Source organism: Calonectris borealis, chromosome 8 (genome assembly GCF_964195595.1).
Source record: "Calonectris borealis chromosome 8, bCalBor7.hap1.2, whole genome shotgun sequence".
Lineage (NCBI taxonomy): Eukaryota > Metazoa > Chordata > Aves > Procellariiformes > Procellariidae > Calonectris > Calonectris borealis.
Window position 1 is genome coordinate 16,386,169 of NC_134319.1, and position 26,400 is coordinate 16,412,568.

The 26,400-nt window shown below is 36.3% G+C and overlaps 1 protein-coding gene across 1 annotated transcript in view; it reads right to left on the reverse strand.

Moving 5' to 3' along the window:
* Positions 1–26,400, reverse strand: part of TTLL7 (tubulin tyrosine ligase like 7) — a 59,677-nt gene that overhangs the window by 29,447 nt on the left and 3,830 nt on the right. The window contains exons 2-12 of the mRNA XM_075156129.1: positions 25,584–25,759; positions 25,269–25,397; positions 24,248–24,369; positions 23,481–23,548; positions 18,186–18,344; positions 16,309–16,525; positions 13,611–13,775; positions 12,633–12,791; positions 1,069–1,163; positions 248–395; positions 93–166 (exon numbers count right to left, since the gene is read on the reverse strand). Of these exons, the coding sequence (XP_075012230.1) occupies positions 93–166; positions 248–395; positions 1,069–1,163; positions 12,633–12,791; positions 13,611–13,775; positions 16,309–16,525; positions 18,186–18,344; positions 23,481–23,548; positions 24,248–24,369; positions 25,269–25,397; positions 25,584–25,608 (1,361 nt within the window). The 5' untranslated portion in view covers positions 25,609–25,759. The remainder of the gene's footprint in view (positions 1–92; positions 167–247; positions 396–1,068; positions 1,164–12,632; positions 12,792–13,610; positions 13,776–16,308; positions 16,526–18,185; positions 18,345–23,480; positions 23,549–24,247; positions 24,370–25,268; positions 25,398–25,583; positions 25,760–26,400) is intronic.

The following is a 26,400-nucleotide window of genomic DNA, read 5'->3' on the forward strand; positions in this document are numbered from 1 at the left end:
GCAGAAAATTATCACCTACTATAAATACTTGTTTCTATTATTCCTAAAGAATGCATTGAATACTTCCTACTAATACAGTCAAAAATAGTTACCTGTAGTTCCCCATGTGTCTATTTTCATGCTCCTCTTTGGAAATCTGTTTACGTACTTGCGCAAGTCTTTCCTTCTACAAATCAAGAAAATAAGACAATTAAAACAAAGAGAGCATAAGCCATGGGCAACAAACAGCATATTTTTTCCTTCCTACCAGTTCTTCTTTTCTCCTTTCCAGTGTGTGGCGCTGCTTCTCCCAGTCTGAGGATCCTGGCAACAGTTTTTTCATTGAACCTTGACCATACAGTCTTTTTTGAGCCTCAGCCTTCTGTTGAGCTAAATTTCTCCTTTTATCACTTGTCCTGAAACACAGATGATATTAAGATATGTCAATCCAGTGCAGCTGAGATGAGATACACTTTCATCTCAAGTATATCATCTGTGTTTTTCAGTCAGTCATGTGCAGTTTATGATATAAAATTAGAATTTAAACACTCATTAAGAATTTTTTAAAAATATTAACTTTTATGGCTACAATATTTTCACATTTTAAGGTGTACTGTAATGACTCTGTACTATAACTTAATGTACAAACATGGTTGTATCTATTTTCCTGAAGTGTAGATTTTCTCCAACATATCCCAACTACAAGGTTTTCCTGTAGAGGGGTATGGCTTTTGACTGTGTGAGAAACTATCGCCAAAGCAAATTTCCTGTGTGGCCACATGCCCATGACTGCATTCATATCCCCACTTTGAGACCTGTTTGAAAAAATAATTTAAAAAAAAAAGTACAGAAGTTACTATTACCACTCATTTTTTGCAAGCACATGAGCCAGAAGAAAAATTAAATTTGGGTTAACGTCAATAGCAAAACTGACAGCAAGGGAAACATTTACATTTTGAAAATATGAAGGTGGAAAAAAAGATCTTCATTTTCTCCTAGTCCAGTTCAAATTAACAAAGAAAAAATTTTTAAAAAATAAATCAAAGCAACAGAAAGAGAGCCAGACTGAAGAAAAGAGGACAAGTTTACCGTATGTTGAGAAGCTTTAGTGCATTTAGCAGAACACCTTTTTTTACATCGTAGTCTATTTTTTGATCAGTTCCAAAGCTTGGGGCACGATTAATCTGAAAAAACGAGATACAGAAGACTCAGGAATATTCACCTTCACTAGGAACACATCTATTGTAACAGGCTTTGGAGAAACCATTCTTTCAAATATAGCAGAGATTAAGAGAATACATGTTGAAAAGCTCATTTCCATTTGTATTTTTTAAAAAAATAGAGCACTGAGTTATCACAGATACTGGGAGCCAGGTGATGTACCTTTCAGCCACCAAGTTATCCAGACACTTACAATGAACACCATTCAAGTACTGGCACTATATATCCAGTCTAATCTATTCTTGGTTGCTGCAACCAGAAAATTTACCATGCAAAGTGCTATTAAACACATTATAACAGACTATGTGCCATGCTACTGTAGTCCAACACAGGAAGAACTAAACTCTTTCCTAGTTCCCAGTCTGAAAGCAACTTTGAATACTTCTCTAAAAAGTAACGACTATATAAGGACAGAAAGGGGCTCTAATTCAAGGTCTTCTCGAGTATATTTAAATAACTATTCAGATACACTTTACAGCAACACCTAGAGATCCAAGTATTTAAATCAGTACATAGTGTGAAAACATAAAATAATTAACAGTCTCAGTAACAAAAAGCTTATAGGCTAAGTACAAGATAAGAGATTAAAAATGTTACTGTAAATATAGAGGAACAAGGGAAATGCAACTGGGAATCAGCGAGACTAAATCACACACTTAACAGCCAGGAGTCTCAACCAACCACCACTGCCAAGCTTTGGAGCCCTTGCAGAAGAACATTAACTTTTGGAAAGCTTTGATGAGGGATAATGAAGTAGCTGCATCAACATTTCTAGGAAGACCTTCCAGGCCGGTATAAAAATTTGTACATGAGCAATGGGTGTTAATGACAGGCAGGAATCTCACCTTGATAGTGAATGAGCAGTGCTGGTTACAGAAGGGACAGACACTAAAGAGCTTCAGAAGTGAAAACTAATACCTTGTGCCTCATGCAAATAAGAAGTGGGATACAGAGACAGTTAGTATGTTCAAAGCAGAGGGCAAAAGCAGTTCATTAAAATTGTGTTTTAACACTTCTATACATTAGAGCATCGTAGAGCCTCTACAGTTGTGGGACAAAGAACTATTCTGGCTGGTGAGCCACCACCTGTCCTGTTGCCGAGTCCCAGCTGCCCCATCACTTATGCTTATAGCTGTACCTTTTTGGTACCTTTTAGCTTTGAGAATCAGCTTGTTTGCTGGTTTTGCAGACAGACTGGCAAAGGAGCAGTGAGATCTGATGTTGAAAGACAGATCACGAAAATTCAGCAGAAGTAGTGAAAAACTGTATACATACTCTTTTTTGGAAGACTTTCATCCAAGTATTTAATTGACCAACCTCCTTAGACTGACCTGTTTGTCCGCTATCACATCACAAAGGCTAATTTTTTTTTCCTGTACTGTGATAATAAAAACATTTATTGACATTCTTTTTTTTAAAAATGTGAATGTTCCACTTTCAGCTAAGCAAACATATAAACATTCAGAGAAACGAACACAAGGATTAAAACCCAGTTCTCCAACATTTCATTAGAAAATACTGGCAGTTGACAAGACCACAGACACATTGCATCTCATTTTCAACATGAAGTTTAAACAAAACACTTTAACTAGAGCTGCATTGATTAAATACAGCTGATAATTGAAGTAAGTTGGAAATATTCTGATTTTGAAATATCATATTGTCTAATCCAGGAAGGATTTATGTATGTTTAAAAACATATGCATGAAGATCCAATATGGAGCCTTATGCTTCAGTCCAGCAAATAGCTAAGTACACAAAAAGCTCACTGGCCTGAAAACAGAGACATAAAATCAAGCCCCAACTCCTTATTCAGGAGAAATGTTAGGTATTGAACAAAATTATATTCCGTACCATGTATTGAATTTTTTTACTCCATATGAACATGTAGCAACTAACAATATTCTACTTTGAAATAATGTTTTCGCATGCATTAAAAACAGGTGAACAGACAGAAATATATTTATTAAAACTTCCAACAAATTAATTTCTAATTTTTTATGTACACCAAATCCTTAAATCCAGTGAGACTGCAGTTAGATACAAGGACTTATTTGGAACATGTAAAACGCTATGTTGGTCCAATACTGAATTCCTAGAGATGCAGAGACACATGCTTACACAGCACTGAAGCATCCCACTTGAGAGCATACAAAAGTGCACACTGTTGTATTTATATTCGGTTTAGGTACTCCCTAAATTTACAACAATTTGAAGTATAACATTGGGCATAAATTCTGCATTAATAAAGATGTTATAAATATGTGTTACTTATATGAGCACCAATAAGAATTAACACTATGAAAAGTGTAAAATAATTTCAGTAACAGTTTCTCTCCTACAGGGTGAATTTTGCCAAAAATCTACCTCTGGTACTTCTGAACAAACAAAACCATACTGACTGTGTTTATTAAGCAGAAAATTAAAGTGGGGGTAGGAAAGATGTAAGAAGGCATTTGAAATGCTATTATGAAGCAAAATGCTATTATGAGGCATTATACAATCACCCCACGCTAAGATTTCTGTCACTTTAATGCAGTCATTTAAGGGGCTGAAAAGCTATGGCATTCATAGTTAAAACTGGAGCACTGCTGTATCATCTGCATCCTCAACTTTTTGGATATACCATTCATGACTAACATTTGAGATCCCAATCCTACGGTGACCTCAATCCTGAAGAGTAACCAAAGGGGTAGTAAAAAGAGTGATCCAGTTCTGGATAGCTATTGCAAAAACAATATGTTTCAGGCAGCAGTAGATGTAAGCTCAGTACAAAGAAAATCTGAGCAACTGGGTACATCAGAAAGTTAATACATAGAAAGCAGGTGTGAATTTAAAGTTCATTAGCTGTTCCATACTAACTGTCTATGCCTATACTTCAACTGCCTCTTGATTTAGTATGCCTATGTGCAAGGATGCTTCACTAACAAACTTTTCTCTTTAACCCTCTTCATCTGTTCCATGCATCTCCCTTCTCACAACAGAAAGTTCAAGAGGCAGGCTTGACAGCTGACCTTAAATGTCAGCTAAAAAGTCTACTTATCACTAAGTGTAGGTGGAGTTATGGAAGGTATAAAAATGGGGAATATCTTCATCCAGCATTGCTACCCAGAGCTTCATAAGCCGAACCCACTGCGTAAGTCTGATGTGCAAAACCACCCATACTCTTGACATAAATATGCAAGAAATCATAATTAAGTCACAAAACAAAGGGTTTAATGCACAAATAACATTTTAGAGCAGAAAAACCCTCTTCAATGCCAGAAAAAAAACAAGCAGTAGATAATCTAATCTCCAGAACATACAGATAATATGCTCCGGGTAAAGAGCACAACTAACTAAACTGGCTACCACAACATTTTACAGTCTCACCACATAATACCTTTTCAAGGCTCTACTCATTTGTTCTCAGAGGTAACAAATACCTTTTTCCTTAAGTGTGTCTTCATATTATAGACCACCTGGGACCTCACTCGAAGGAATAAAATACCTACATGCTTGATCTAGCTGAATACTTTCCATGATCAGCACTATGCTTAAACTAGCAGCTATCTGGTTGAATCTACTCATGACGGATTTTATAACACTAATTCTGGAGCTATGGCAGTGTCCAGCATTAGGTTTCTTTGGATAAACTATCTTCAAAACTTCCAATTTTGTAATCTGTTGTATATAGCAATGCACAGAAAAGAAAAACTGCTTAATAAACAAATACAGTATTCCTCTATATAGACTCCTGGACATAATGTTTCTCACATCTATTATTTTTACAATATCACAGTTTTATCTCCCAACTATCTGCTTTACTGGTGATGATACTTTAGCTTCTTTACTTCCTATGACTTTTCAATAGCTATAGAACTGAATTGTGCACAGAAGTTTTTAATTCCTCCAACTGAAATCCTCAACGTTGGTTTAATAATTAAAATTTCACTGAATATAGCACATACAATTAATCAAACTGCTTGTAAGCATGGCAGTTATGTAGCTCAGTGTATTTCATAATTGCATACTTGTTAGTAGAGGACCTCATATCTGTAATGCTTAAATTAAGCAGCATAAGTTGAAGTACCTCCTGTGAAGGCTCCCATCCACAGTTACATTTGCAAAGGATTCTGATTTTACAAAAATTAAACTCTGTAAATGTGTACGATACACCATTTTCTTCTTCACCAAGACATGGGATAAATTTCAGCCTAGCATTTTTCCTCTTTACCAAGCCAAAGAGCATATTCTCATCACCCACTGCTGCAGCCTATTAATATGGAGTAGAAAAAGAAGTGTTCCACTATCTGTCATACATACCTATTGAAAAGACCTTTCAAATATAAAGAGAGATTACATGAATGACTTTATAACCTAAAATCAATTTAATAAAATATTACATCCTTTCAATAACACGGATTTAATCTCTGTTCAATCTGTAGGACAGCATGAATGTTTTGGAAGATATCTCATTCTTTGATAAAGTGATTGAAATTGCTAACAATAGAATTCAAAAAGCAAAAGAAATTTATAAGCCATAAAAATCCTATTACGCAGAATGCTGTTAGTGGCTATCATTGAACAGATCTTTGATTAGAGACAATCATTAAGTTCATTCTAATCACTCATTTCTAGACTTCACAAATAGCGAGAGTACTAACCTGTTTTCTTAGCTGAAGCAGAAGGCTGTTTTTCCGTGACATTTTAAACTAATACAAATCCAAGCTGTCATACTCTGCCTACTTCGTTGTCTTGGCACTGGGGTTCACAGAGAGTGAGGAAGCTGATCCCAATGATCCACATGAAGATTAACCTCACCAAAAATTATTTTTCGTTGGTCCTTGATCATCTCAGGAAGGAATCCTACAGGCACCAGTGCCATCACAGGGCAGGGGGCAGGGAGTATGCCTTCAACAAAGGACAGGAGGAAGGCAGAGATCTTGCAGCTGGCACATTGATCAGTTTAAGCACCACAGAACTGCCTCATACAGGTGCGGTTTCACATTTAACCTAGTCCGGTGCGACTGCAGGCTGCCAGAAAGGACTGGTGCTGCCCCTCTCTTAGTCCTGCCTTCATGTCACTTCCCTCTTCCCTGCACAGACCAAGTGTTGTGAAGTCCCTGCGTGAGGAAGTTCTGCAGGCTGATTTAGTGTAAAATTATGGTTTGCTTGGAATGGTAAAGGAGACATTCATCCAAACAGCAACCAGAAACACCTCATCCAATAGACGTGACCACTAGATAGAGGCAAGTTGCTAGACCAGCTCTCTGGGCAACTGCCCACAGTAACACCATATTATATGTTAAATCAGACTGCAGTCTTTTTCATTCTTTATTCACTGGAAAAATGGGAAGAGTAGGAGTTACTACTGAAGGCAAATATTGAGCCAGTTAAAGCCATGTGTGCTTAGTGGATTCACTGCTACTGTTTGAGAGCAAAGAGAACCCATGTAAAAGCGTCAGAGAGAGGAAAAAGCCAACAGACAGCGGGAGAAAGAGCCCCAAAAATGGCTCTCCAAGGCAACAGAGGGAGAGGCTGCCTGGGCACAAAAATCACTGAAAGGAAGTCTTCTTTGTTATAAATAAATAAAATTAAAAAGAAGGAAAGGATTGAACCAAAGAGCTAGATGAGTAGTCTCATCAGCTCTTCCTAACAGTAACTGGAAAGGTTCTAAATATTGCTAAACTCTTGGGTCAAGGGGCAACTGAGCTTTTACAGCTTTCCTTTCATACTTATATATATATACACTCAGCACATAATTGAAATGCTGACCTTGCTGAAGACCATGGGAGGGCAGAGTTAATGGTGCTCTGCGCTCACCTAACTGATGGTTAATGCCTATGTGCCGCTCCTTTGTTAACACTGCCTCATTGACTGATATAGAAGTGCTTTGTGAAACACATAGTTTTTACTGAAGAATATGAGTAACACAGGTGCTCTCTGTTGCAAACCTACAAAGAAAATAAACTGTTCCTTTTCAAACTTACAATAAGCTGCAATAGAGGTTTTAAGAAAATGTTAGTTAAATCAATGAATATTTGAAAAATCCGATTCTTTTAGAGAGATGTATTTTCGGGTTTCGTTATGTTTTTACAGACTCTTGGGAATAGAAGAATGGGAATTTCCCATGCTTAAAATTTATATTTATAAAGCTCAGAATTCCTTTGTCAAAGTTATTAACTACTCATTTCTGGACATAATGTTAACAACTCTACACAATCATGTAACTATTGTAATACTACTTTTCATACTGTTCTTATTTGGACTTCATATAACTTAAGCGAGACACTGAAGCGAGAAGTGAGCCCTTCTTCTCAACAGAATAACAGTGCAGGCTGCTCACCTTGACATCAGAGATTGCTGGACAGTGATTGAGTGAGAAACAACGTGAACTCTCAGGTTCTCTTCATATTTTAAATAAGCTGAAATTTGATTTACAACATTTTTATGTATTTTGAAATGTGCCAGAAAATAGAATACTTTGAGTTTCTGTTCTGCTCAGAGCAAAGAAAACATCATAGTCTCCCCAGTATATATTCGTATAATAAATACACATACTCTTGAAATGGCAGTCCAAGAGCTGTGCCTGACCATGTAAGATGAATACTTCCTTCAAACAGAATGCTTTTAAATCCTCTCAACTTTTGTGACTGTTAAGAGCAATCTGAATACGGCAGGGGATTGTCTGTACCTGACAAAATTACTCAAAATGTTCTACATCCACCATTTGAATATAATTCATGTGCTCTGTGGAAAGCCGACACAATATGCAGCTGGCAGAAAATTTTTTTTTACAGTTCTAAATTATAAAGGAACAATGGCCAGCCTCACAGTAAAACCCAAATGGGTTATATCTGTGTGGAAACCACAGGGGCATAACAAATGTGGGTGCCTACAATGCCAGTTCAGTTACTTTTCTGAGAATCTCACTTTAAGTTCTTTGTATGAAGAACAGTTTAAGCTTTTTCCCCTTGACAAATCATTTGCAGCATATTTGCTTTGCATAGTCATCTATGTGCGTTTATCAGAGCATCAACAAGAAACATATTTCCCTATTTCAAAACAATAACAGAAATCCCAAAAGATCACGCAGAAAGTTTTTCTAGGTATGTGTTCCTCTTATTCTCTTTTTCTTCATTCGAGCAACCTTTCCACATCATACCCTATGCACTATTCCTGAATTTTTCCAGCCATTTCACTGCGCATCTCTGAGGAAAGCCTGACTCTGTCTTCTGTCAAAGCCCACTTCGGGTCTGCAATTAGATCCCACAAAGCCCTCCCTTTCCAGGTGAAGCAATCTCAGTTCACCCAGCTCCTCCTCATACAGCATGTGCTCCAGCCCCCTAAGCACCTTAGCACCTTTCTGCTGAACTCACTCCAGTTTGTCAATGTCTCTCCCTTACTCTGGGGGATAAAACTGGACAGAATATTCCAGATGTGGCCTCACAGGTGCCAAATAGATCATTGCCATCGACCTGTGGGTCCAGTTAGCCAACATCACTGTGAGTACACATTGTTGACTCATGCTCAACGCTTTGAGAGAGATAAGGTGTGACTGAACCTGGTTTATTTTGCTGAAGGCTGGTCATTTTCCACAAGCCGTGTTGCTGAATGAGATGCAGAACTTAATCTCAAACAAAAAAGATTACATTTATGCAGCAACTTTATGAAAAATGGTATCACAGGAACAATTCAAGTGCCAATGAAATGCAATGAGAAAGATTTGAAATGTATTTCCTCATGGCTGTAGTCTAAGTAGTACAAGAAATGCAAATACCATTAACCTATATATTCATTTGTTTGATATCTGCACATAATTTTACTCATGTAAGGGGCTAAATACTGGCTATATGGAACAAAGTGTCACAACACTGTCAAATGTGATCATGGGTGAGAAATCTTGAGAAGTCTTGGGCAAAAACACTGTGTTAAGAAAATTGCTTTTCCCTTAAAATATCCCTTAAAAGAAAGTATCGTCCCTTAATTTTCATGTGGCTGTCCCTTGTTTCCAGACAAGAAATATGGTTGCTGACTAATCTGTAAGACAGCAGCGTTATAAAGTAATCTTGATAATGTACCAGTGGTACTGTCACAAAAGGTATTCATAATAAGTGGTTACCAAAGCATTGTATATGTATCTGTCTGCTGAGAGGCAATTATTTAGAGTTCAATGACCCAAGAACCGGGACATACACATGACTAGGTTGTGTTAATATAACATCAGTAATTTTATCAGGAAGGCACATCTTGAAGATTGTTGGCAAAAACAGGATTGTGTGAAGGGCCCCAAAAGTACAAGCGATAGCAAAGGCCTTGAAAATCCAGAGACTCTGAGATATACACCCATCACAGTGGCCAAGTAGTGTTCACTACAGGAATGCAACCTTGTGAACTAGATAACAATGGGTTTAGGGATAACAAAGAGAACACAGAGCAGAATCCAGGAAATGTAAAACAAACCACTTATGGCAAAACTTGGAGACAATGCAAAATTGCTGGCCAGTGAATGAACAGCCAGTAAGCGGACGGTGGCAGCAAATGAATAAAAACAACCCTAAGTGAAGCTAAGAGCAAAGAGGAAGAAACCTTCACCATCAACAGTGTGTTTTTCCTCGTGAAGAACACAAGACACTGACAACTTGCTATAACCATCTACCCACCTTTTTTTGGAGAAGTAGACCTCTCCTGCCCCTTGTCTGCCTTTGGACCTCCAGGGACACAGGCAGGGTAAGCGTAACACAGGATAAAGGAGTAGATACCAGAAAGCTTGTGTATGTGAACTTTATTAATAGGAATTAGCAATAATTGGATACTTTGGCCTAAATTGTCCAAAGTCCTTTTAACTGGACGGATAACAAAGTTTTGAATAGATTTTGCTAGTTCAGTTACACTAAATAATAAATTTGTGGATCTGTGTATAAGGTGAGTTTCTCTCACCCACATAAATCACAAGGGAAGCTGGGTAGCCTGCACTTGAGGCAGTTATTAAAATGTGATCCTTCTCTCCAAGGATCACAACTTTGTGATCCCAATTGGATATAATGAGGTTGAATAAGGCTGGAATCCATCCAAGAACTTCAACTGTATGATTTTCCAATGTACATAAAGTAACCTCGCTTGGAAATTTTGGTCAAAAAGAGTAAAACCGGATTTTCTGGGAACAGGAGGGAGATCTAGATAGGTGTTGCTACTCAGAAAGGATGGAGGCTGCTGGGACTGCGCAGATGCTTTCCAGAAACATTTGGTGCCACAAGATGGCAATCACGCATTTCCCACAGCCCTCATTTCGGTAGAAGGTTCCGGAAGTTCAGTAGCATCAAGGAGCAGGAGAGCTACATCGCATCAGGGTAATATCAACAAAAGTTATCTCAGGAAAGCAGAGTCATTATAATGTTGCACAATTTATTTCTTATAATAGTTTATTAAGCTATCTTTATAACAGAAAAGTTACATGAGCTATGGAAACATGAAACTAGATTTACCATCCTAATCCTATTTTGGCAATTTTCCCATAACACTGGGAACATTCGGAGCCTTGTGATTAGTACTTGTTACCACTGTTAGAAAGGATGATTCACTCCCCTAAGGGGGGGTTGCCAAGAGGGAAATGATGGAAAAAAGAGAAGAGTGGAAAGCTGGGGAAGAAGCCAGAACTGGTTTAGGGGGAAAAAAAAAAATTACATATAGATATACATACACACACACACACTCTGTATATATATTATGGATAGTGTATATATATATATACTGCATATTTGATTTTTACTACACTACATATAGTATACATACAGTGTGCATACATATACATACTGTGTGCTTGTTCTGAGAGTGCTGCAAAAAACATGAACAAGCACAGTAAAATTTAGTGGATGAGTACAGAAACTGAAGTTTCAAAGTTTGAAATTTCTGTTAGTTTAGTTCAATGTCTGGCAAAATAAGTTGAAGGATACCTGTATGACCAAAAGCGGAGAAGGAAATAATTAGACTTCTGTATTTAAAACAAATAATAACCAGCTACACTACTCCAAGTCCTGAAGTATTCTCCGGGAACCCAAAATACCAGAGCAGCATTTACTACTTTATGAGATCCCTCCCTCACAAACAAGGCGTCTGGGATAGTATGATTCTCCTCTGAGACCCATTATCATAAATGGTGAATCAAACACCCTAAAATCTCCACACTGCATGTGAGCAGCCATGGAGATAGATGGATGTCCTTCAGAACGGATTCACTACACAGGCTGATTCACCATCTCTCATAGAAAAGGTCTGTCACCATTTGTTACAAGGCTGGATGAAATGCATACGCAGGCAAATTTCAGTCTGTACTTAAACAACTACACACACTTTTATGCAAGCTACAGGCAACCTATAGATGATAATCCGTAAGTGTAGAGCTAAATCAAGGGGATAGTAGGCTTCGCTCAACAAAAAGAGAAGATGTCAGTGCAGCACAGACTAAGTTCATGTCATGTGCTGCTTTTGGCTAGCACATCAAAGTCAGCAAATATGCCTATGTCTGCATGGCAACAGTGAAGGAATTTATATTTTTCTAATTAAAATTATACTGAACCACTGAGAGAAATAAGCACGACAAAACAACTGTTGACAGTATTAATGGCCTGAGAACAAGGTTATAATTCAGTAAATTGTGTACATTTTGCTCATCAGTAGCCAAATCATATTCATGATTTATTGTCAATAGACAGATTTTTAATATTTTGCTTTTTTCCTCCAGCTGTACAGCCTCCCAACCAGTTAACATAATGATATAAGACAACCCGAAAAAAGACAAGCGAACTCCATGTATATATTATTAATAGTGTAATTAAAGAGACACAATAGACAAACCTCAAACATTCCTGGTTGAAAATGTGTTCAAGCACCACTTAAGCTTAACTGTACCAGTAACATGTCAGAGGAGAAACGTTTCTTCCAATCCATTCACGTCAATTGTTTGACAGCATTTCATGTATACTGAATTAGTTTCCTCTGTTTATGTGAGTGCTTTTAAAAGCCACAGGAGAGGAAAAGAACACACATCCCAAAAAAAAAAAAAGAAAATTAAGACCATACATTCACAAAAGTTGCCAGAGCCATATACAGAGCTATACTCATAAAGGAAATCTATGTAGCACCCAACTGCTATAAACAATGTCCTTCTGCTACAATAACAACTGGATTAACATCACATTTCTCATTAAAACTTTCAAAAACATCTGAAATGCAACATTCCTCCAGAAGACCTTTATCTGAGTCTCCAAAAACCACTGCAAGGCAGTGTTTCCATATGCTGCAGAAAAAGCACCATCTATGTACTCAACAACAGTACCTCCTGCAATGCACAGATTTTCTTTGGAAGTTTTCTTACATAGATATGGATTCAGCTGGGGCTTAGTTAACTTTACTCTTAAAAACTTACTTTACATTTGTTTAAAGAGGTTTACCTCTAGGAGCCATGGTTTTAGTTTTCTGTCCAGCAGAATATCAAATCCCAGGACTTCAAAGCAGACACTGTCACTTCCTGGTGCTTGCCCTGGCCTGCACATGCGATAAGCATGAAGAACATGTGGCTCTGCAACTATGAGAGTCTTCACTACTAACTCCTGTAGGGATTTTTTTCAGAAAAATTCATCAGGAGAGAAGACACCAGTATATTGAACTAATGTGTTTCATACGTTAATCTTTTAAATGTCATTAAAGTTTCTACTAAAAAAAGATTTAAAATACCAAATAAATGGTCTATAATAAATAAACTATTCCTATGGGATAACAGACATTTTTTTATATAGCTTTAGAGTATACCGTTATAAGTTCCATAGTACATACGTACTTTTAGATATATAACAACTTAAATGCTAAAGGTATATGGGGAACAAAGTATAGTATAGCCAATCTTCACCCATTTCATTTTGCAATACAATTTTCAATAAATATTCTCAGAATCATATGTAGAGATGACGCCTACGCTCCAATAATCTTGGGCCTGTTCCTCACATAAAGACACCTGTAACATAACCACCGACTTCAATGGCGCAGGTTCCAGTCCACAGATATATGCAACGCTGACTACAATTTTGTAAATATTCACACATAAAATTCACTTTATACTGTAGAAAAGTATCCGAGAATTTAAATGGGATGGTTCCTTTGTATCATATTACTTATGTGAATAACTGTTTGAAAGGGCTTTTGTCCCTCAGAAAAAGTTTAACATTAAATTTATAATCAAACTCTGAATTTAGCCTTTTAAAAACTATAATTATCATTTATAGTATGTCCTTTGTGGCATGCATTGCTGAGAATTTGGATTAATAAAGTTTCAAAAATCATTCTGGATTCCAGTAAAGCAGACAGCAGAAGCAATTAATTTTCTAAGAATATACATACACAAAATAAAGAAAAGCATATTAGTTTTATCTTACTGAAATATCACTCCAGAATTTGGAGACATCAAGATTATTTGTTTCCAGAAACTCAGTAAACCATTTTATGGAGCGTTTGCTTCCTTTGTCTTCTGTTTCATCCCGTTCAAAGTGTTCATTATGTTTATTGACAGAGTAGTTAGTCAGATGCATATACAATTGACTCTAAAAAAAGGGAGAAAAGACATAAAAACACTCTAATACAACTCTAGAATGGTCAATTCAAAATAATTAAAAGAAAAAAATGTTAAATCAATAATGACAGTCAAACAGTTCATATTTGCAAATAATACTATGTGCAGATTTAGTGTTTCTGATTCTTGGAGATTTCCCTATTGAATGTTCTTCTTATAACAGCCTTCCTGTAACAAAACCTGCTCATTTTTAAGCCAGTTGCAGTCAACTGATCTACCACTCAACATCTGGTTAGGCAATATATCTCCCATTTTTACAGGTCTGTACATAAAAAACTACCTAAAAAAGTGAAGAGCAATTATCATAACTTACAGAATGATTACATTCCACAAGAAGCAAACAATAAAGAAGGTATTTTGAAATGCTACTTTAAAAATGCTAAAAACACTCTGGCATCTGTTTCATAGACAATCCCACACTTCAGTTTTCACTGTAGTTTATTTATGAGAAATGTGCTCATGATAGCGATACTTTAAAATATCTTGTACATATAAACTCATCTTCCATGTTGATATCTGCCAAAATTGCTCATTTTTGACTGGCTGGTAGCCATACATCAGACGGAGGTAAATTTCAAGATATGCATTACACAAATGAGTGAGTGCTATAGTCCCTTTATGGAGCAAAATGTCACCAGCAATAGATTCATGTTATCAGTTGCATTTTTAAAAAAAAAAAACATTACCTTTCCAAGGCCTATATATAAATCATGATTTATATGTTTACATTATTTCCCAGTACAGATATTAATTCAGCTTTCCACCTACACTATGATGACTGTCCTCATCTCAGTGACAGTCCTCTGTCATGTCTGATTCCTTACTTGAGTGTAGTTGATCTTCTAAGCTGACCATAAGCCTTCTGTTCCAATTCCTTTTTGGTAAGATAGCCAATAGATAACACAAGCCTTCTGCTGTCATTTATCTCACTGTACTTACTTATGTTTAAAAAAACTTAATGAAATTAACAAAACCAATCAACTTAATTGCAGGCTAGTTAACAACATATTGTATTAGCACTACAAGTCATGAATTTCTCCCATGGCTTCCAACTACTGCTTTGAGAATCATTCTGAAACTATTGCTTTTGAGTCCTTATAAATGTCATGTTTCAAATTATTTCAGACAAAAGCAATTATTTTTCAGACTACAAAAAAATGGAAGTGTTTTTAGAACATTTGTTAAATATTTGAACTACTCTTTAGTCTGAAGTTATCTGGAACAATGTCACTGTGGAACTATGTCATCCAAAGAACAATATCATTAGTGATAAGCCAGGTTATTTCATACAATAGACAAACTACAACATGAACAGTTGTGAGAACACAGAAACAACTGCCTGTTCTGTTTATCCGCTCAGAGCATATTTCAGTGCTACTAATGCTGAGATTAGTAACAATAAAAAATACTAAAAGCAAACTATTCCAAATATAATATTGGAACACTTCCAAACATACCATTTGTACTGGGCTTCAAGTTATACCTGCATTCTTCAAAGGAGCACAAAGAGGCAGTCACAATTTTAAGTGACAAGTAGGGAAAAAGGCTCTCCATGTGTTGTCTATTGCATAATTACACTGAAGCAGCTCTAAAAGTATATGGTATGGAAAAGGAAAGATACGGTGGCAACAGAGTACAGAGTGAGGTATAAGAAACTCAAATCTACTGATGCCTCCCAATGCTTCAAATCTACTTCTTTCTTAACAGACATCTGCGTTGTAGTCTGTGCCAGAAGAGGCGTTACACCTCTCAACAGGGGAAGATGCTACACAGTGACCTAGAGGATTAAAGTGTCCAAAAACTTCAGCACGTCCCTTACCACTTCTTGGTTCTCTCCAAGTTTATAGGCAGCCCTGCTGTATCATCTAAAGTTGTCGAGTACATATTCCTTTCCCTGCTGAAGCAGTCACTGACAAACAACGCCAGCAGCAGATTCCCTCACGTTCAGGGATTGCAGTGACCACTCTCGTGCACCGGTGGTTTTCTGTTTTCTGCACAGGTTCCCAACGCAATGGCTGAGAACATTGCAGGATCCTCAGCAGAAGCTCTAGACTTCAGGGATGTTAAACAATGATCTAACAGGAGATAAACCTTATCCTCCCCCCTACCCCACCCCAAACTGAGTCTCAGATAAATATAAAAGCAATGTAACTGTTCTTGAAGTGATTTTCTTTACTTCATTTTTTCTGCGTTGAATGTCAATAATTGACATATTTTGCTTTCTTTTAGGAAATATTTAAACTCTTTGGCATACACACATGCAAAGTCATATAAAATTTTTATACGTAAGCAATAATATAGCTATACTTGTGATTTTGATAGAAAAGCATGAGTTAAATATCTTTCATTTTATTTTTTTCTCTTCAGTGATAATACAGAAATTCAGCCAGATGAATACCAAATTAAATCTCATGTCACAATTTATTTTATTTTCCCTCCTCCAAACACTACACAGGTAAAATTCTACGTGCATAAGCAATAAATTGGAATGAACTCCAACTTACCAAATTTGAGTCACTGGGGGGATGATACTTTTCCGTGCCCATTCTCACCAGTCCATCATGATATAAAAATACTTTTAATGGATCACAGGAGGTTACAAGAATATACACACGTAAATCAAACTTGTAGCCTTCCATAAGAAATGGTTTGTCAAGATATTCCTGAACAATCAAGTGATCCTGAACTTGTAACTTTTCTCCATTTCTTATTAAAGAGATCCTGGTAAAAACAAAAGTTGTTTTAAAAACATGGAACTTTGACATTACTCTTCGAAATAGATTTTCATGGTCACCCAGCCAGGCAGTTATGCTAAAGTCTACCTGGAGAAAGAGATTTACATATCTGATTTGTCGGGTAGAGAAAAAGTGCCATTCGCTTACGTGGCTTTTGGTTTCCTGTCCTTTATGGTGCTTCACTGGATGAAAAAGGGCAATGAGCCATTTCAAAATAACTTTCTGCTTCCTTTGATTCAACAATTTGTAATAATGGGTTCCCTCTACACTTAGAAATTGTTTGGCAGAATGACCAGTCTCCAGCTTTTGTGATTATTCCTCCCCAAGCAGCTCTAAGAATAGGCTTCAGTCTGTCTTTGTCACAATTCTGCCGGAGGTACAGGTTGCAAAGAATTTTCAGTGCTAACCTGACTCAGTGATGATGTTTGCAAAGCAAGACACATCGGTAAAACTAAGGATCACATAGATTAAGCTCAGTATTTCTGTATTCCAGTTTCCCCACATCAGAATGAAAAATGGTTTATATACAGACTATAAACTGGCAGTCCCTAACTACACAGACCTTTAAATAACTGTAATAGCTAATATTTTTCAGTGTATCATTTTTAACCCTAAATTCCCATAGCTTTTTGCCTTAATCTTACCCTCTATTATTTATGATACATTTCAGTGTTCTGGTGCTGAATACACTAATATACCGAAGTACTTTCCAGCCATTTCTCTGAAATATGCTGCTACCTTTCCCTTCAGCTTACCTTTGCCCTTAGAGGCACTGGAAGAGGACTGAAAAATAAGGAAATGGAAAAGTTTGGGGGCTTTACTTTTACAGTTATTCTGATATATTTTTAATAGCTAAGAGCTTTACTATACTGTATAATCCAAATTAGTATTAAAAGCAATAAAAGCTAAATTTTAAATATCTAAAAAGAAGAACAGAGTAAAAAATGAAATTGCAATATTTATCTGATTAATTGTTTTTTACTGTGCAGCCCCGCCACAGGCAAAGCTGCTTCAACTCAACTGCAGGTTGCAGTCTCTGCAAGGGTGTCCCTCCTCCAGCATGGGTGTCACCTCCTTCCAAGAATGCACCTCCAGCCGCATCCCCATCAGTGTCTCTTCTGTTTCTCCTACACTTCATGGCTGCCACTCCTAAATATGTTTGTGCTTCTCTGACTGGCTGCGGTTTTGGCATGCAACGGGGTGGTTGGGCAGGTTTCAGAGCTGTGGAAGATCCTGACCTTCTCCCACACATGACACCCCTGCAGCCCCCAGCCACAAAACCCCTGCCATTTATGCCCAATACAATCTTGCCCCATAAGTCTAAGCACAACAGATAAATAAATACATTCTTTAGATAAATTCACAATAAAAATAATTCTGATCTTAAGAATTACTTGAGCGTCATCAGAAAATGCATTCTCTAATTATGCCACATTCAGAACAACATTAAAATACCACTTCCATTTAGCTTTATATTTTAGCTGTTTCTGTTTGTTAAGCCTTTGTCCAATACATGAACTTTCTTATACTGATCATACAACTTTAACTACAAACTTCTTACTAATACATAGCTTCTGTTAATGTTGTAAATAACATTGGATTTCGCCTTTAATGGGTAAGAAGACTGAAGTTAACATGCAACTTACCCATGTCCCATTGCACCGTTAGCTGGTTTGACTATGAAAGTTTTCTGTCTACGTTTCTTCTTCAGTTCTTTTACATAGTTCTGAAACTGTGTGTATTCTGCAGGGAAGATCCACGTTCGAGGAACAAAACTATACTCCTGAGGCTGACTCTTGATCATTCTGCAAAAAAGTGTAATTGAGTTAAAGTCTTTTAACTACTTTGATGTATCAATCCTCAGGATTAAAAAACATTTACAGTAATTTGACAAGGAAACTTTTTTAGCAAAATGCTGTAATATGAAAGTGAACTTCCGCAGTTCTTTAAAAATAGTTAAAGCTCTATAACATATTCATATGCATACTTTAAGAACAACAAAAGCAGACTATCTTGTGTGTTTTTGTTTATCATTGTGTCATATTTGCTTGTTATATTACTGGCATCCATCTCAACTTCTTGGCATCCATCTCACTCCTGTTATAGTTTTTGTTCAGTTACTCAGATGATTTAATGTGATTTAATGCTACTCCTATTCTTAGAAATATTAAACTTACAATAGACCATGTGATTATAGATCTTTTCCTGCCTAATAGACTACTAGATTCCTGTTCCTTCACCCCCCACCCCCCTTCCTTGGGAGGAGTGGGGATATTTGGCAAGTTTCATATTGGTATGTATTTGGGGATGTATGAGGATCAACGCACACAAAACAAGAGGATCTGGAATATTTGGAGTTTCTTCACAGGTGCAAAAAATATTAACAACAAGGACTGAATTTAAAATTAAAATGGAAGCAATTTAAGAAGAGTTTTTTGTTTCTTTCTAGTCTTTTGAAGAAATTTCAAAAGTAAGGAATTGTAGTAAATATACTTTGACACAGGCCAAGCAACTGCTCATGCACCTCCAGTACAGGGCAAAACACAGAAGCTTGGATTTATGTTTGGTACCAGCATATTGTGATCGAGATTCCCTGAACACCTTATTTACTCAAAAGTAAGCAAAGAAATGCAAAGCAAGACAAGTAGGGGAAAAACAGAACAACTGAAACAAAAATAAGGTTAAGGTATCATAGGGAACAATCTCTCAAACTAAATCTGGCTAAAGGATGCAGCAAGACCCTGATCTCCTTGCTTTAATAACTGCGGCAGCTGAGGTAGTGAGCATATCTCATTTTATATCTCTGTTGTCTGAATGCAGGAAAGAGAAATAGAAGGGGAAAAATGGTAGAGAATTCAGTTAGTAGAAGTTTCCATCACCCAAAGCTGTGTATCTGGCAGATAGGAAGCATATACCCACACCAGACTGACAGTATGGGCTAGATATATATGGGTTAGCTTTAAACAAAGTAGCTTTAATACTGGTTAACAGCCAAGTTATAGGAGCAACGTGGACTTGGTGGTACTATGCAGACTAGTCTACCACAGTTCCCAGCAGAATAAATTCAGCCTTTGCTGAGTTAAATACTAGTGCAGCTAGCTTGTTTCAGGTACTCAGAATACCTGAAACTTCATACATAACCTCATATGAAATTAGTTCAGGTAACTCAAAACTACCCTGTATATGTATATATACACATATATACATATATGGTGGACACACCTAAAATACAAATATTCATCAACCAACAGAAAGTGACTGGTTGTTTAAAAAAAAAAAAAATTAACCAACATAGGAAGTTCCCCAACTTTGGTTTTAAAAAAAATGGCATTATGATGAATTTTAATACTTTTTAATTAATTACAGATTTAGGTCTACTTCTACTTTTGTAATGGAAACTAAGTATCAGCATAACTTAAATGTAAAAGAGACTTACAATATCATTTCAATTTTTCATTTCTACTATGAGCCTACATAATACTCCTGATGCAGCATAAGACACTTTTTCTTTAAGTGGCTCAAACACTAATAGAAAAAACAGAGCTGCCAACCACATCTGTAAGGCTAGGACTGTAGCCAAGCCCTACTGGTATAATAGATACACTGTCATCAAATTGTTTGGCCAACTACCCAACAAACACTGCAGAAACCACAATAGCTATAGTGGTCTTGAAGTACTGCATGAGGTTTAATGCTTCTGCAGCTTCATTGTAACTATTATTTTTACAAATCTGGTTTGATGAAAGCCACCAAATATTCACCAAAAAGTTTTAAAAAACATAAATAGATATTATAATTCATGATTCATGCATATTTTTAAACTACTCTCTATCTGCTATGTATTTACAAATGTTATTACCTTGCTAACTGGATAGCTTATCTAGGCAGAAATTATCCTATTTTTAGGCAAAAAGCAACTTCTGTGTTAGTTTCCATCTCTCTCCAAGTTATTTATCATATGCATCCTGAAGTGTTACATGACAGAGACTTGCCATTTAACTTACTCACAGGTTTCAATATACATACTCCCTACTCAATGAATATAGCTTCATGGTATTCTAGATATATTAATATTATTTTGTGACTGCAAGTACATCAGTTCTATATGCCTTTTCCTATCTTATGCATAACTGAGTAGACTACAAACACTTAATAATATGAAGCAGAATACTTAACCATTGTTTACAAGTTCTGGTGCTCACTAAAACTTTCAACAAAAGAATTCAGATCTGTTCTTTCCCTGCTTGGCCCTATTCAGAAATGGCTTAGGAAGATCATCAAGTAGCTTGCAGAATCAAGACTTATTCCATTACAATAGCCCTATTTTCCAGCACATCTGCTATCCACCACTGTGGGTAATCACTTCTTCACTATGCTGCTCTACCCTTTAGCTTTTGCAGTCCTTACCAGGAGGTCTGAGAATTAAACAGCAAGTTATTGTTCTTCTGAGTGCTATTTTAGCTCACAAATGTGGTCAGATTGTGCTCTTGTTTCTCAGAGTGCTCTCTGTGCAAAAGAATCAAAGGTATTGAACAAAACGTAGGTTACTAAAGACATGACTTGTCAGTCTGATAACGCAGATTCCACTGCCTAGGTTTCAAGATCCTCTGACTTTTCAAGTATGAAAGGTTAGTGGGTAGGTATAGATGAGAACAACTCTTGGTCCATGATCAGTTCACAAACCTTTTAAATGTAAATAACAAAGATGTTGCAAAAAAGACCGTCTCATACGTGGGTCTGTTCCCCTTCCCATTCATCCTGTACCCCTTCTCCCCCACTTGCTGTATTCATTCGGTAACATGAGGAGATCTCATCTAAGAGACCATTTACAGAAATTAAGATCTAGTTGGCCCTACAACGGCACCTCTATTTTTTTTTTCCTTTTCTGAGTTCTTATTATTCCCCTTGAAAACGATGCTTGTGCCTCCTTTTATTCTCAATCACATTCCTGCTTCTATCTGTTCCATTACTCTGTGCCCCTACACTTTCTGTGCTGGGTTGCCTTCTTTCATATTACACATGCTTCGTATCACACCGCTCCTTTCCACCATTCTGCACGTAAAACCCACATTGTCCTGTGATCCAGAGTGCCTGGATATTGGTTGTAAGAGGAATTCCTGAAGTGCAATTCCTCCTGAATAGCATTTGCCTCTCAGAGTCTGGTAGATTTGTTCTTTTGCTCCATTCCCAACAGCTTGCATGAAATGGAAGGGTGAGATCAGTATAAAAACAAAGGTAGAAGTAAAAGAAAAAGAAGAGTCTACTCTCCACTAGTTCTCAGCAGTTGTTTCATGAGCTCTCAATGGTACAAAACCCGCAGCTATTCTGTACGAGTCAGTATCAGGAATAGAAAAGACTGCATGCAGCAGAAAAGCAAGAGAACAGAATCAGTGTTTCTGCACTACCCTGTTCAAATAAATTTTAAGACAGAACAGCAGCTGTATGGAACAAAATCCTCCACTCTACAGACAAGAGCCTGCACAACTATGTATCACAACTGACTTGTGATTTCACATACATATGTCAGGTTCACAAGCAGTCTCAAGGCATATCATTTTGATTTTTATAAATCATAAATACTAAGTATTGAACTGTGAGGCTAGTACTGCGAAAAACAGACCGATTAAAACCCTGCTGGATCTACTGATATTAAATGAAGTCACAACATAGATATGTTTGACCCAGAGTTATCATATCAGAGAAATTATTCCCATCTTATCTACAATATGTGCAATCTCCACATTGAGTACCTTTAAACTGTGTTTCAAACTCAGAATTCAGTGGGTTGAGAGGTATAATCAGACTGTATTTGAAAACAATGTGTGCATGATAACAAGAGCCTTTTGTCCATTTTGTACATTTTTTTAAATCACAGAACTGTAGCAATACACAGGGGTACCACTGCCTACCAGGCTGACCAATGTCGTTCCACTGTTTCCAGGACCTCTCCAAATAGCTGTTTGCCTCCATGTGTTATCTCTATGTTTTTACTTAGAGTTTAAGTCTGGAAGGGGCAGTGTTTGTGTAGCTTGTATTGACACAAGGGAGTTCTGGCCCACACGTAGGACATGTAGACACCATAGCAATGCACGTAATATTTGCCATATTTTGTAAGCTGCATACGTTCTACATGCTATGTGTTGTAGTTACAAAACAGAAAAGGAAATAGAGAAAGAGAGAGAGAGAGGGGGGAGATATCACATTAATTACATTAATATATGAAAACAAATTCTTTTCTGGTAACAGGAAATGCAGTGTAGGTAACGTTGGGAAGCAAAAGATTAACTCTATTAATAATTGCTCTTTAATTTAGATTAGAAGAATCAAAATATCCACCACATTTATCCCTAAACTTTTCCTTATTACCAGGCTGTTTAATTACTATTTAGTATTGTTTTCTTACAGGTCTTATCACAGATTCTCAGCTAGGATAATTCCCCAGAACCCAGTTATTCCACTAGAGTGAGGAGAATTTATAATTACACAAATGAGCCACTCTGACTTCTTTCTTATATGAACAGTAAGATGCTTCACATTTTTTAAATTTTATATACACAAAAATATAGTCATTAATTATTTCAAACAAATAATTTCCATCCACATACTAGTTATTTTTTCTGTTCTACTACAGGATATATGCCTGGGTGTATTATGCACCAAGTGTATTATACAATAATTTAAGGCTCTCCTACATTCTACCACATATAGACAGAGAACTGAACGCACAATATTTTCCACTGAAGTCAACTGGAGAGATACAGTAGCCCACACCGATGATACAGATCCAGGACCAAAGCCAAAGTTAAGGAACTTTGGAAATTATTCTTGGTCCTCTCACAGCCTCTTAGTAAAAATAATCAAACCTTACAAGCAATAATTCAGGATTGTACTGCATTAAATAATATGGCTGAAAAACTTCTTAATATTAAAAGAAAGATTACTTAGTCATGTTTCTTGCCAGAAAATCCTTTCTGCAGATCTCTCCCATTCCTGGAAAATGGTTGATTCTCTGAGGAAGTACAAAAAAAAGAACGTTAGTTGGTACTTTTCGATTTCCTGGCATACCCAATACAATCATTTAAAACATTCAACTGCATGCTCAGGCAAACATAATTAGTGTTACATATAAATTATTTAAGATAATATCTTAGATTATACTATGTATTCTTGGCAATACTAAAGATACTGTAAGTTGTATTCTCCTCCACCAACATGAGTATACCCATTGATTTAATTTCAGACATGAAAGGAGACTATTATACTCTTACTCACAAAGCTATCTAGGAAGAAAGAATGCTATCGCAAAGTAATGGTAAAAAAGGGAATTATTTATTCACAGAAACTGTGGAGAGAGTTCTGCTTGTTAACTTACTGCTTAAAAGCTTATGAGCAACTTAAAAATGATGTTTTGCATCTTCTTTCAAACTCTGATCATTCACAACACCCAACTGGCAGACAAAAACATGAAAGAACAGCCCCAAATATTTAAACACCAGACTCCAAGTGGTATGAACAAATAAGTCTGGAGAAGAGAATAGGATTTTAAAATATGTAGTGGTATAGCCTTATTGCAGTCTGGTTGGTGGTGTTTTGTAGGGTTTTTTTTCCTATCCATATAAATGTAACCGACCAAAAGTGACACGTTCCTGAACACTTCAGAGTGAAGCAGTTTACTAAAACATGTCAGAAATCCTAACTACCACCCTACCTGATAGTTCCGAAGTTCAGCAATCTTTTCTTGTTGCACAGCAGAATCACTCCATATAAGATTAGCTGTTTCATCTTCATCGCGTGTTTTCACAAATCCCATTTCTCGTATTACTACACGTACTATGGAGAAATCACATACTTAAGGAATATTTTTAATCTCTAAAATAGATTCATTTTCAAAATTTAAAAAAATCAACTAAGATTTAAACACTTTTAATATTCAACCCTTTGTCTGAGAACGGTGGTAGCATGCAAGCTATTATCTTGCAATATTTCCATCAGTCTATTGCAAACCTGTCATTACAATGTTACAGCACCTTGTACTGAGGCTGGAATCAGAGCAAAACCACTGATGGGAACTGTAAAGAGCTTCAGGACATGCCACAATCATCGAGTAAAAGTCCACTTGCATGGCTTTTAGACTTAATCTTGGCTATCATATATGTTAATTTTAAAACACTGATGACAATAAGTGTCACTGCAGACAGGAGACAAGAATGCCTCCTTAGTTACAAAACCAAATGCATACATTATTTTAATATAAAAAATCAGAAAAGACTGATTATGTGCCAGGCATAACTCGGGTTCTAGGAGAAAAGATTTTTCTGAAGTTGTCCCAAGCATCAAAATACAAAACATTAGTAGATTTTATTGAGAAACCTCTGTATAATAATTATTTAACATTAAATTTACACTGTTCATCTTTCAAGGCTTTAAGTAAACTTCCAAACACATACATAATTCATAATTAGATGGTTTCTTCCACAGCCTTCTTGATTACTTAAGTTTTTGCATTTCAAGGCCCTTCCCTGAGTAACAAATGGGGAGTGATAGCTTTGAACACTGTGCATCTATTAACTCAATGTTACAAAAAAAGAACAAAGGTTTCTTACAAAAGAAAATCCTTTGGAAATGTCTCACCACCAACTTGATGCAAAGTCCATTAATTCACCCCATTAGTTAGTAATTCACTCACATAAATGGGTATTAGGATGACAACAAAATATGTAGTTTCCTACCAATTTCATATTTTGTGCCAGCGACATTTGCAGTGATGACTCCATGCTTCTTCTTTCTGACTTTTCTTTTAATTGTGCTTTGATACGGTAGTTCCGAACTCAAAGTCAGAGGAGCAGTTCCATGGTTATCTTTGAAAAATAATGTTGTAACTATCAACATCTTTATATCCCAAATAACACTAATGAACTAAAATGAACTAAAATGAACTAAAAATACAAATGAACTAAAAATACAAACATTTACTTTGTTGCAACTTAGAGGTACAAGCATACTGAATAATTAATAGACATATTAAAAATCCAAGACTAGCATACCTCCCTCATTAGGCAAGGATGGCATTATAAACTAGGATAGTGCAGAAGCAGAGCCCAAATTCCGTTCCAAGTTCTCAGAAAATGATGGAGCTGTCAAAGCCAAATTTTTTAAAGCTCCAGTCATACCATTTCAGTCTCTGGTTGTAACAAATACTAGTTCTGGAATGGATAGATACCTGTGTTAAAAAAAATATAAGAGAAACTTTGTTATAGAGAAAACCTGAAAAAATATAAACGGCAGAAAACTAAATATGGAAATGCTTTTAATAACAAGTCAAAAGTAATGCTTATTTTAAAAGATTGATCAAGTCATTGTAAATACAAAACTTTATTCATTACAATTCAATTGTTTTGTTTCTGGGAAAAATCATTTTGCAGTATTTATTTTCAAACTGAGATTATATTACCTCATTTTCTTATTTTCATTTGTGTATGGGAGATTTTGGGCATGAAAATAGATAACACTGAATTCAATCAATACTGCAAACTTCTATCTCCACAAGCTCACTGAACTTATAGCAATTTTAAACCATATTTTAATTAAAAATTTAAAATCAGACACACTGTATTATTTGTTTTCATGTACCAAATGGGAAATAACTGAAATCACTTTAATAATCTTTTTTCACTTTTTCGTTTTTCAACATTTTTTAAAGCAATTGTCCAATAATCACCTGGTAACACATGGCTGCAGTTTCATGACCACTTTGTGACACAACAGACATAATTTCAAAGACACTTTGGGATGGCAAGTATCAAAATCGTCAGTTTCTAAAATGAATAATTATTTGCATAAAATGCTATTTTTCATGTCTAC